The 13,677-nt window shown below is 37.5% G+C and overlaps 1 protein-coding gene across 1 annotated transcript in view; it reads left to right on the top strand.

The window, feature by feature from the left end:
- EFNA5 (ephrin A5) overlaps positions 1 to 12,513 on the top strand; it is a 205,452-nt gene extending 192,939 nt beyond the window's left edge. Inside the window, exons 3-5 of the mRNA XM_036403517.2 lie at positions 2,676 to 2,741; positions 3,138 to 3,218; positions 8,373 to 12,513. Of these exons, the coding sequence (XP_036259410.1) occupies positions 2,676 to 2,741; positions 3,138 to 3,218; positions 8,373 to 8,494 (269 nt within the window). The 3' untranslated portion in view covers positions 8,495 to 12,513. The remainder of the gene's footprint in view (positions 1 to 2,675; positions 2,742 to 3,137; positions 3,219 to 8,372) is intronic.
- Positions 12,514 to 13,677: the final 1,164 nt, after the last annotated feature.

Genomic DNA, 13,677 nt, shown 5'->3' with positions numbered 1-13,677 from the left:
GAAAGGAAGAGGAGGGAGGGTGGAAGTAAAAGAAAGGAAGAAAAAAAATTGATTGCAGTCATGCATCTTGGCAAACAGCATTTAATTTCTCCAGAAGGCCAAAGAAGTTGCAATGTATCCCTTCATCACCTTGGTCTTGGTTGTTAAGGAAGATGGAAGTGCTGAAAAATGATACTTGATTTTTTTTGGTAGACATTATTATTCCTTCTGAAGGTGTAAAACACTGATTAAAGAGGAATCTTTCTGAGTTTACAGCAAACATTGAAAATGCATAATTACTTTGGAAAGAAGAAAAGCACTATTTCAAATTTCTTGTTAAGACTGAGCCAGTTTCTGGAATGATGATTTAAGTGCAACTGTTATGGTTGCAATAGGACAGTTCTTCATGATTTACTCTACAGTTGCAAGAGAGTGTAAAGACTGGTGGAAAATATTTCAACAGTGAATGGATTTTAATATTTTTCTTCCCAAGAATATGGCAAATCATTAGCTGTTATTTGCTCCTATGTGGGTGTAAATATTATGTGAACATATGAGCTTCAGTGTACTAAGCATTAATTTTCTGTTTTCCCAGAAAGAATAGATTTTATTTCCAGATGGGATATTATTAGCTTCTAGCTCTCCTAGCTAGTCAGGTATTCTAGTTAGTCACTGGCTAACAGAGTAGTCTAATAAACAGCAGCTTAAATAAGTGAAACGTGCTTATTTTATGGACATAAGCAAGAGCATGTAAGCATCAAAGCAAAAACTTGCCTTCAAATAAATGTGTGCCAAAATGCACCTCTGAAATAATTTCTGGGTATAAAAAATCTGTCAGTGATAAATTTACTGTAGGCATTCAGTTTTGTCTCATATTGGAAATGTGATTTTCACCTCTATCCTAGTAATTTGGTAATGATTATAGGATTCTTATCTTTTGAGAAATCTACAATTGCCTGTTTAGTCTTAATAAAGTAATTAGCCAGTTGCTTATATTCAATGAGGGCCACCGAAATGACATAATTTCCTGAAGATAGCCGCAGAGTGCAATATTGTGCCCCAAGTAACACACCAGTTACTGCAAACTCAAGAGAGGGAATTTTTCTGACTTGATAAGATGCTATAGTCAAAGGCAGTTGTTAACTCTTAACTGCTTGGCATTGTGGTAGGAGACCATCATTTCTGCATGATTTTTCTTTTGCTAAAAGAGGGGAGCAACTTTCTAGATGCAGAATCACAACATGAACTGCATTGGATTCTTTACTTTGTTCCTTTTTTGTGTTTGTACTGAATTTACTAGTTCTTGGTAAGTTCTAGGCAAAATCGGATGCCTGTCCTGCAAGCACATCATCAAAGACTTAGGGAATTTATTTCAAATTAGTTGAGGAGCCATTCCGTTGTAAGCTTAACATGAAGACAAAGAGTTCATATGTCTATGTATAAATTGTTTTAGTTGTTTGTCACACACAAGGACATGAATGAAATAAGGGTAAACAGAGGAAACTAACATCTTGTCAGGCCAATTGTCTTTCCCAGTAGTGGCTATTTAATGCAAAATGCAATTCATTCTGCCCTAATACATAGATTTTGAATGCAATGAAAGGTCCTCTGCAGTGCTTTGGGTAATATTTTTAGCAATAGCTCTTGGGATGTTTTCAAAAAAAAAAAAGTGAATAGTCTTTCACAAGTGAAGATCTTCTTGCCCAAGTCAAGTTACTTGGTTGCATATGTTGAATTGTGGGTCAATGTACAATATCAGAATTGCAGATATTGAAGAAATTTACTGGTGTGTAAATATTGGCAGACAGTGCCCTGGTGGGGAGAGGCAGGCATATTTCCCTATTATGTTGTATTTTGGAGCAAGAATGGTTATAGGAAGGAAGTTAGCACAATAGCACTTTTTTCTGTGAAATAAGCAGGTGCTGCCACTAAATCTTTGTGGGTGACCTTTTGCATTAGGGCTACACATATTTCCATCTATTTTTTTTTTCTTCTAATACAGTAAATATTCTTAAAAAGTAAATACTTTGTATGGGAAATTATGAGGAAGAGCAGAAAGTAGGAATAAACTGATTTTGTTTTGTTAGCTGTATAGCATGAGGGATCATGTTTTGACTGAAGTGAGATGAATATTTTCTCAATAAAGACCGATGCATATGGAGACCGAGTTTGCTGTAAAATTTAATGGTGTGTATTTCTACTTTGCTGGAAGTACATAGATAGTTCCATTTTTACCACGGTCATCTTTGGTGTAATTTTGTTTTTTCATCCCTTTTTGGGTTGTTGAAGTCTATGGCCTAAAATTTCAAGGTTAGCTTTTCTCTGAGTATTCTGTATTCTGAAGTATTTTTTCAGTGTGGACACATGCATTATTAGCAAAAACCATATTACACAAGTGTTCAAGAAGAATGTGTGGAAAGGTGAAAGGAGGTAATGTAACATTGAAAGTAGCATGTGCTTCACTTCTTCCATGTAAAATAATAAAGAAATTAATTTGAATAAAATCTTCAGTTATTATATCTTTTTTGATAATCAAGCTACTTTGTGCGCTTGAAGGCCTTATGTTCGGGGATTGAAGTGTGGCCAGTCCTTCAGATGAAGGAAAGATAAAGAATATTTTATTTCAGCACAAAAGATATTTTGAATTTTCAGTCTCTTGCTCTTCCACTTATTTTTCCTTTTTCTTCATTTTACAGCTTCTGCGATCCCAGATAATGGAAGGAGATCCTGCCTAAAGCTTAAGGTGTTTGTGCGACCAGCAAGTAAGTTCTTCAGATTAAGATTTTTGAGGGTGGCTTTCTAGCACCTGCTTTACTGTGTGGTCTAGTAAACAATAATTTTATTTTTTTTACGGTTAAATTTTGTATCTTTTCTCTACATGCAGAAATGTTTGCATTATGATTTTCATTGTATTTTCTTATCTTTTTTCATAAAGCCTTGTTTGAATTACTTGGCAGTTGCTAACTTGTTGTTTTTTGAACTTTGTACAAATGGAAGACTTATACTGGCATTTTGACAAGTGCCACAGACTTTAAAATATGAATAAGCCTAATTATGTACAGTAAATAGAGAGAAAAAAAAGAGAGGAAAAAAGGAAAGTGGGAAATGTAAGGGTGTTTAACTAACATATTTGGCTGTTATCTCTATTTTTGTTATAGACAGCTGTATGAAAACTATAGGTGTTCATGATCGTGTTTTCGATGTTAACGACAAAGTAGAAAATTCATTAGAACCAGCAGGTTAGTATGCTTAGAGAATCTCTTTTAACAAATGCGTGTATCCCTCTGGTGCTTCAGTACTTTGTTTCCTCTTCTCTCTGAATGCTTTGCATGGTACAGCTACCCCGCTTTTGCACATTTCTAGCAGTGTTAATACAGCTTGTGGTATACTTCCTGTATCCTTGTTTAATTCAGGGAAGTAAAAATGTTGCTTTATTTGGTTTTTTTGGAGTGACATGATTTAGTGAAATTTGGTGTGTGCCAGTGTAAAATTTCTGCCGGTATCCTGGAGCCACTGGCCCATCCAAGCCAAACACTCAACATATTGGCAACACACTCTATTTACTAATTGGACCCAAGGTTTTAGAAATAAAGTCAATGGGCACACTTCATTTGTTAGGTGGTTTCAAAAGACCTTCTGAAAAACAGGACCACTTCTTGTTGAATGCCAATGCATGACAAAGGTAGGCAACTAAATGAGTTTTTGTTTTAAAAGAAACTAGTCCTTTAAATTTATATATAGTTGTATATGTACTTTGTTAGGCAAAATATCATTTTACAAATGTGCATGTACACACACTCACACACACCAATATTTAGGTAAATATATAAATATAAATTTCTCTCCTGCTTTTATTGAAGCCAACTGAAGTTTTGGGGGCTTTTCTTGCAAAATACTGACTTAGGAATAAGGATTTTCTTCATCTGCCCAGGACAAAGTTACATTAAGCTCTACATCAATCAAGCTACTGTGTCTCCATGTGGGAAGTGCATATGTGTTGTTTGTGTGGCTGAAGCTTGTGACAGATAGAAGTGTATATAATTCTAGGGGTATGAACAACCCAGATGACTTAAAAGGAGTTAAAATTAGGTAGGTATGTTGGAAAAGTATTTGCAGTAGTGGTAGACATTTTCATATTATGTGCACCTATACCATACTTACATGTTGTATTAAAACTTCAAAATAAACAGTCAAATACACAAATCATATCAGAAAATATTACATATGTATAATTTATTACATACCCTAAAGAACAGATTACTGAGAATTCTTTCTCTTATGTTATTTGAATCTGAAGCAACATTCTCTTTGCATATAAGGCAACATATTTTTTCTCTTCTTTATATGCAAATCCTTTAATTAAAATTCATTTGTTATACATAAGTATAATAAGGCTTTTACAATTTAGCTGATTTAAATGATTTACCTATAGATAAGCAATAGAATTTATTATTTTTCTTTTAAATATTTTTCAGATATTTCCTAAAAATTTGGAGTTTGCGAATCAAAGATGTTCTCTAAGAAAATTTAATGCATGCATAGTGCATTTGCATTGGCTATATTTATACATTTATTAGCAGCATTCTTCTACAGAAGACACTAGGATTTTCTCTCACTGTTTCTACCTATGAATTGGAAATTCAATGCACTTTTTTACATTTTGTGATTTGGTGAACATGGTCTAATTAATACGCCTGATACTGCTTGCAAAAGAGATCATCTGAGTAATACATGCCTGATTTTAGTAAACTTGATAAATTTTTGTTTCAGCGGTGTTTCTCACTTCCTACTGATTGGCTATAACTAGCTAACATCGTCACAAAGTCATTAGAAAGCAGCAGGAAAACCAGGAAAGCAAAATCAAACAAAGAGCATCCTGCAGTCTAAGATGAAATACTGTTTGTGTTACCAGGGGGAAATAATAGCTTTCATGAGAAGGTTTGGTACCACAAAATTCCCGCTCCTGCTATCAACACATATTTGTATTATTAATTGGGCCAGTCACCATTAAATAATCAGTCACTCTGAGATGTGCCAACTGCTGTCGCATTTCTCTGTTGTTGGCCTGTTAGGGTTGCTACTGCCTTGGTGGATCTTGTTGCATGTGTTCTGTGTCGTGTACTAATTCACATGTCTCTGACGAGCATCTTCTGCTTCTGTGCTCTCCCCTAGCCTGCCACAGTCTTCTTCCACAGTAGACACAAGAAACGGAAGGCAGATAACTGTCATGTTCAGCAGATTACTCACTGTCATCTTTCTTTTAAAAATCACCATTTGTGTGATTTTTAAACCCTTGTAATTTCACTGGTTTTGTTCAGAAATTTGTAGGAATCTACAGTGATTGCATTTTCACAAGTGGTGGAAGTAATTGTATCTATTCCTATTCTTTCCTTTCTCTTTCTCATTAATAATAAAAATGTCCTTAAACAAAAATTGCAGCTGTGCATATCTGAAAGCTACACCTGCAGCATGTGACATAAGGCTGTGTGATCTGAAAAATTCATGGCTGTCAAAATATTTTTTTCTGTATTGATGGTATTCCCAGTGTTTAGTAGTGACCTTCTGGATTTTGCTCAGTAATCTTTTTCTCTTCATCAATTGTCTTCAATGTTTCAAATGAAGCAAACCCTTTTCCCCAAGCCTTAAAGACTGTGCAGTTATGACTCTGCACCTCCAAGGAAAATCATATTTGTAAAGTGATTTTCACAACTCCAGATGAATCGTGTTCTAATATATGAGTGCAGAAACCTTGCAACAGTATTGAGAGAAAGCCAGATGATTTCTCAAAAGGAATCCCTTAATGTTACATGGAAATTAATTCTTCTGTGAAGAAGGGCTTTATAAAAATGGCATCATAGAATGTCTCCATATTTTTCATTTAAGAGAAGTAATCTTTTTAGCTTAGTGTTTTTCATTGAGTTTTTCAGCAGTAGTCAGTGTTCCAGTTGTGGCAGTATCTGATAGTCAGTCAGTGAATGAGGATTTATTACTGCTATATACTAGTTCTGCCCGATTGTGTTTTAGTGCTGACTCACTGATGTAATTAGGCCAAAATTGTTGACATTCAGTGTTGAAAATTCAAACTTATTTGCAATCCTAGAGGTAGAAAGTAGTACACATCATTCTTCTCTGTAGTTTTAGTTCATCAGCAGTGAGTAAATGTTTCTAAATTGGGAAGAGCTAACTTTAAATATATGAAAGGAGGTAGAACTGGCAACGCAGGAGTATTTTTTCCCTGTAACTTCTTAAATATGTTTAGCTGAGAAGCAAGCTTTTGTGAAGTACTCTATTGTCATTGCAGTGTCACCATAGCACAAGGCTGTAACTCAGAAGTGAAATGTGAAACAGCTTTTCGTGTTGATGATTACTGAAAGTAGCATTTCCAGAAGCCAGCATTCAGTGATATTTTTAGATTCCTTTGGAATAATTCTGGAGGAAAAGACTAGGGCCTCATTTGGGCCCAATATGCCTGGGAGGGTCTCCTTTCCGTTCATGGTGTGGAGCTTCAACTAAGGCCATTCTAGCCAGACTTTCCCACTGTTGCCACAGAATCACAGAATGGGTGAGGTTGGAAGGGGCCACTGGAGGTCATCTAATCTAACCTCTGTACACAAGCAGGTCCCCTAGAGCACGGTACTAAGGGTTATATCCAGATGGCTTTTGACTATCTCCACTGAGGAAGACTCCACACCCTCTTTAGACACACTGTTCAATGCATAATCACCCACACAGTGAAGTTCCTCCTCTTCAGGTGTAATTTTCCATGTATCAGTTTCTGCCCTTTGCCTCTTATGCTATTGTTTGGCACCACCAAGAAGAGATGTCTCTTTCATGAACATATTTACAGCTAATCAGTGTTTGCTTTTCATACTTTTGCCTTGAGCAGCACTGAAACCTGTTGATAAGCCTTATGTGATTATAGCATCAATTAATGCTGGAGAAAGTACATGTGATAAATTGCTAATTTGGTTTACTGTGCTCCTTGCTGTGTAACTGAGCTGGGTCTGAAGAGCCTATTAACCTAAATTATGCTAAGTGCTCTCCTGATTTTGTGCTAGGTGCAAGGATATGTAAGGGAGGGAGTTTGCCTGTGGCTAAAACCAAGTAACATGAAAGGCTCCATGACAAAACAGCACAGTGATCCCAGAGTCCTGACTCTTGCTTCCCTTAGTTGCCTCTAGCTGGAACTGCTCAGGTCTCACCCAGTGTGATCCTGGCAGTGCAATTTTTTGAGATGAGAGCTGAGAAGGAACATCATAGACATATTGACATCTCTTATAAAATAGGGAGCTCATTTTATTAGTAGATGAGATACTATGCTGGAAACTTTGGTGTTCTAAAATAAACTTACAGATACATTTTGAGGCCACTTCACAATTCCTAAAAAGGTTTGGCTTTTTCTTTTCATTTAGTAATGAAAAACAAGAGCTTATTTTTTATGACAAGCCATTGATTGATTGTTTTTGAATAGCTAAATTAGATAGTTTTGGATATAGAGGGCTTTGCAGAGAAAAATACCACTGCTATAACACCAAACTTGATTTTGACTTTGCCTACCTTTTCTATTTTATAAGCTCTGGCTTTTAGGCTGACCCTAAGTTTACAAAAACTAAACAGGGCTTTCTTTATTATGTGTCATATATTTAGTATTTGCTACCTTGTTTTCTTCTGCCACTAATGCATAAGCATGTTTTCCTAACTCAGCTGGTTCTTTTTTCATTAGTTCTAGCAGCATATATGTAAATCTCTATTTTGTGTACAATGGAAGGTTGTGAGATTTTCCAGATTGAGTATATATTCTATAAAATTGGTGACTGTCGTATGTTAGCCTTTAAAATTTTATTTCAAGGAAGAAGGAATGATCTTACATCTCCTGCTCACCCCTAGATGCAACACACTTCAGTGGAAATTTTGTGCATGGAAGGGGAAGTCTGTGCTTGGGCTTACAGACTGTCATTTTAAATTCAGGAGCCAAAATCTGTAACCGAATAAGGGCACTAACTGCAAAATTAATTCTGGGACTCTGCAACACTTTTTAAAATCAGATGTTTTTATTTAGCTGCCTCCCGACTGATGTTGCTATCTAATAAGACATCCAAAGCTAGAACCACAGTGTTTTACTGAAGAGGAATCTTTCATTCCTCAATCTGCTGAAAGCTGACTTACTTTCTATTCCTCTGGTCTTCAATGGGAGTTTTGCCAGTAAGAAATGCGGGACTTGGCCCCAAGTTGGTTACATAATGAGGTATTACACGCTTGTGAAAGTCAATGACAGCACAAGGTTCATTGCCCTATTTCATAAAGGCACTGAAATCTACTTATAATTGTCGGCTCAGTGAGAGTTTATTAAGGATGCAAAATCTCATTGGAATGTATGCTTTCTGTTTGAACAGATGATACCGTACATGAGTCAGCCGAGCCATCCCGTGGTGAGAACGCAGCACAGACACCAAGGATACCCAGCCGGCTTTTGGCAACTCTATTGTTCCTCCTGGCAATGCTTTTGATATTATAGCACAGTATGCTCCGGCAACCTGTCACAGAAAATACCAGGGTCTTGGAACATCAAAGATCCACCTAACTGCTCATCCCAGGAAAGGGACTTTATTGTTTTTGCAGATGTCAAATTGTTATTTTTCTCTTTTCTTCTCCCTTTTAGCCTGAACTCAGCAAAAATTTGAAGGGGATAACTAGCTTCAGCACCCACCCCTACCTACCCTGTGACTTTCTTAACCCCTCCATATAAATAAAAGGACTCCAAATGAAAATGCCAAACTATAATAGTGACACTAGTGATTCTTATTTTCTTCTGCATTCTCCTTTAAGAAGTCACCTTTGTTAGCTCACTATGTCATCTGTATGTGGACGAGAAAGTGTAGTGGCAGATGCAGTCAGTGAGGGATAAGGAAAGTGAATGAAAACCTGGGAGAGTCTTTCTCTGTGATAAAATATTTATGCCTTCTCGTTCAGCACTGCAAGATGGTCATGCAAGGCATTGTGTCACCATGTCAGGACTGGAGGGGAGATATTAAGAATAGACATAACACCATTTCCTCCAGAAGTTTCTAAATGAACCAGCTTCTGAAAGGGGAAAATGATGTTTCTTATGGGACTCTTGAAACATCTTTGACAGTAACATTTTTGCTCACAAGTAGAAATGCTGTCTTTAGTGAGAGGAAGAAGTTAGTTTTTAGGAATGTTAACACACAGCAGGCAAGGTCAGATTTAGGAAACTTCACTGGGGGTGTGAGTGCCTCTGTTATTTCGTTTTAAGGGGATAATGCACACCGGCTTATTTTATTTTAAAACAAATCACCGTGGTGCTAAAATTTTTTTCTTGAAATGCAGAGGCACTTTTGAGAATAAAGTGACCTTCCCCAGCGCTGACTTAGTAGCTGATAGCCTTGGATGCTGCTCCTGGTGTTAATACATGCTAAAAGAGGACATCGGTGGTCAGAGGAAACATGTTTGGGACACAGGATCTCCAGTGTTCTCTTGATTTGTCTCTCCTCTAAGTTCCTCAATCTTGGGAATAAATCACATGTAGAAGAAGCCAGGGCTGTCTAATAGCATTGTTTGGTGGGGGAAAAGTGTGGAATATTAATTCAGTGTTGATTTTTTATCTTTTCCCCTTCCAGCACAGTTTGAAGAGTAGAGGAAACGTATTTATCAGCCAGAGTAAACTAGATGGGCTCCCAAAGACTTAACAAAATATTTTTTTAAAAATCCACTAGAATAGAAAATACATTATTTAGATATACTTTATGCTGAGAGTGAGTATATATGCTTGTCCTATTTAAACATGAGAGAAGCAGTAACCCTTGATGCAATTAGGAAATGGGACTGTCTTGTTTGATGGAATTAGGAATGACCCTGTTTAAAGAATCTGAGCCTTGGCTAACAAAACTTTAAGAAGTAATTTGCCAGGAAGTGCAAGCCTTGGGGTATTTTTTGGCTAGGCTGCCATGAAATTCGTACTGCTAAACATAATCAGTGAAATTTCAGACCCAGACTGAAACAGAGCTTTTCTGACAAAACTGTGGTAATTAAGTTAAAGGTGAAACAAAACATGGGCCATATTCAAGCAAAACAAGATTTTTCTATATTAATTATGAAGAAAATTTCTGCAGTAATAAAATTGACTGATGCCATTAGTGGACACCACTTCATAGACTTTATATTTTTAAATGAAGAAAAGCCTTCCAGAAGTTGAGGCAGGAGAGGGGAAAATAAATTTGGTATGTAAAGGGAGGTTTTATGCATGCTGAGCTATGACCTGGGCTTGCCTGATATCATACATGTTCATGAATACAGGACCTATACTTATAGGAGGAATGCAGGAAGTTCGCTCTAGTGTGAAGTGCACAGAATAAAGATACAGTCCAAACAGTGAGGGAAGTCATCATCTCATTACAGGCTGTACGGTACTTTGCTCTCTTTAAGGTGTATATACTTGATACACATACAGTAATACTTTCTGTAGGTAGGAATTAAAAAGCTTTGGATGAGGTGAGCTTAGTCAGAATGCACCTTATCAAATGGATTATTAACCAGAGTACAGATAATATTGCATGATGTATAACTATATTACAGTGATTTACAGTAACTGCAGGCAGTCACACAAGTAGTGCAAACTTGATGTAGAAATGGTGACATTTGTCATCCTTTGTCTCTGAATGATGTTGAAGACATCCATTTACCCACAGCAGAGGACTGTCACTAGTGTTACTTCTGGTGAAACTCACCCCTTCACGTGGTCCCAGAGCCTTGCTGCATACGTGAGGGACAACACTAGTGATGATCCCCAGGCTGCCCAGCATTCCAGCCACTGCCAGTTTCATACTTGATGGCATTAGGCAATCCCAGTCATGCTAAGTACATAAATGTTGGTGGGTTTTGTGTTGTGTTGCAAACCTCTGGATGCTTTAAATGCAGATGTTGATGAAAATTAAGGAGTCTGTTGCTCCCTTACCCTTCATCTGCCCCTGCTCAAGTCTGAGGTACTGATTCTCCCCAGCCTTAGTGGGTTACTTACACCCATGACCTGCACTCCTGGCTGCCAAGGACATTGCAATGTGAAGCAGGAAAATAGGGATCAGTCAGTTTAGTGGATACTGTGTATCCTTCAATAGATAAGGTAACATTTCGTGTTAGTTTAGAATATTGTTTTGTACTGTACTTACCTGGATGGCAAAGGAAAGACAAGTAAAACTTAAAGCTATGTTCTTTAAATTCTGTATTATTAGCAACCTCTGTTGTATATAGTGTTTGATAATAAAGTATTAATTTGATTCTTATGTCTTTTGTAAGTGAGAACAATAGACTTTCAGGATATTAAAATCACATGTTGATTACAAGACAGAGCTTTGAAGCATCAAGTGTGATCATGGCTGAGAACTGAGAGACAAGTGGCCATGACACTGCAGCATACAGGACTCATCTTCGAAAATCGTTCATCTGTTGCAAGACTTCACAATGTCAAGACCTGGAACAACATGACTTTTGATGATCAATGTTTTATCCTCGGTGTTTAAAGGTCTTATGTTGGAGCCCTGTGGTTTCTGTGTTAGTTTTGTTCTTTTGTATCATATTTGTTTCTAAAAAGGCTTTGGGGATATAACAGCTTTTCTGTTATTTTGTTTGTTTCTTTCTTTTAATTTTTTTTCCTCCTCTTTTCCTTCTGGATTTGTTCCCATTAATAGTTTTTTCCAGAAGGGATCTTGCCAGTGTCATGTGCGATATATGTATGTACTTGATTCCAAAAGAACTAGAAACAAATTTGGGAAATACTGAGAGTAGTTGAGTAGATTGTTTCCTTTCCTCTATAATTATGGAAGGAAAATGGTTGTATTTGTACCTGTTGATTCCCGCCCCTAGCCCTCAAAACTGAACTTAATTCATTGCCTTATGAGTGCAATGGTTCAGCCACTTTCAGAGGTTTGGTATTGACTCTTCCCCTCTTTTCATTACACTTGGATTTTGTAATCACCAGTTTTAATGTACAACCCTCCACACTTCTCTTCCCTCTTCCTGCCCTGCCTCCTCTCCCACCCTCCTCCTTTTTTAATTTGGAGCTGTGAATGGGCAGATCTGTTTCTGGTCTGGCATCACTGAGTTTTTCCCATGCATTCACCCTCAAGCTTCTCAGATGTGAGACAAATCTCCCTACAATAGGCTTGCTGCCATTGTCTGTACAGTTTAATAGATGCTGGCATGTTGGAGGTTACCCATGAGTCTGCGAAATCCGCTTACCATGCTTACTCTTGACACCCCATTGAAGACACTCATTGTGTATGCATCTGGGTATGAAAGTCCAGCTCAGTGTGGTCCTGTGCTTGTACTGCCCTGCTTTGCAGTTTCTTTGCACTTATTCATTGAGTGCTGTTTTTGAAATGCTTACATTATATAAACTTAAAAGAAAATGTTAAAAAAAAACAAAACACCCAAACGCCCTGCCCCATAAGATCTGTATTTGTATATACACGTGTCCGTACAATTATACTTAAATAAAATTAAAGATTTTCATCATTTTAATTGGTTCTTTTAGAGTACCTTTTTGTTTAATTAACTGCATTTTCGTTTTGTGGGCTCTTTTTACCTACCTTACCCAGAATCATAGAATGGTTGGAGTTGGAAGGGACCATCAAAGGTCTTCTAGTCCAATGCCCTTGCAATAAGCAGGGATATCTTCCACTAGATCAGGTTCTGCAGAGCCCCATCCAAACTGACCTTGAATGTTTCTAGGGACAGGATAGGAATTGAGAGGAGTATGAAGGGGAATAGGTGAAAAATCCACATTACAGGCACAACAACTGACTACCTAGAGATGTCACTGCCAATGCCCTGGCAGATCTCTGCTCTTCACCATTTTCAATGTGTTTAAAGTTCTTCCAAATACTTAAGAGGGTAAGGAGTTGTATCAGCCAAGTGCTGGTGCATTACATCATCATTTTGCCCTGCTCTGGGCCTTGCAAGTAATCTTCCTCCCCTGGGTAACAAGTGGTTGTAAGGTGCAACTCTTACTTCTTGAAGAGTAGAGCCAGCCCCAGAGTTGTGCAAATAGGCGAGGTGCAGTCCCCCTCTTCCCAGGATATCTCTCAGACTGGCAAAGTCTGAGAAGTGGTTTTGAAATAGTAGCCATATCTTTCTTTACCAAAAAGGCTCAGAGCAGCCAAGCCTAATAAATGGGAGAATTCATTAGGGGAGCTTATAGAACCAAGGTTTCCTCCTGAAGGGAAGGGGTAGAAAAGTGGAAGCAAAGAACTGGATGGCTTTCGCTTCCTTCTTCCTTCCACCCTGCTCCCAAAGGCTAATATAGTAGTGCCTCTCAAAAAGTATAGGACTGCATTGATGTTAACTTGTCTTTAGGTCTGAAATAGTTGTCTTTGGCAGTGTCTGCTCACTACTCCTATGATAGATTGAACCTGAGAATTTAGGTCATAAAAGGTGGGGAGCACATACCAAAACCTGTAGTACGTGCACTGTGCATTCAAAACTGCTGTACTTACACTGTGTTAGCATTAAACTCACAGAAAGCTTTTTATTATATTTAATTAGTTGACAGGGCAACAAATACTAATTATAACTTACTCTAACCTTTTAAAATGAGAAGTGACAGCTTGGTGAGAAGGAAAGCTGTGTGTATGACTATTTGATACAAAGAATTGATGCACCATTTTTTTTTCTCTGGAGCTGTGA

Source organism: Molothrus ater, assembly GCF_012460135.2.
Source record: "Molothrus ater isolate BHLD 08-10-18 breed brown headed cowbird chromosome Z unlocalized genomic scaffold, BPBGC_Mater_1.1 matZ_random_MA35, whole genome shotgun sequence".
NCBI classification, from domain to species: Eukaryota; Metazoa; Chordata; class Aves; order Passeriformes; family Icteridae; genus Molothrus; species Molothrus ater.
This window is presented reverse-complemented; position numbering and strand designations above follow the sequence as displayed.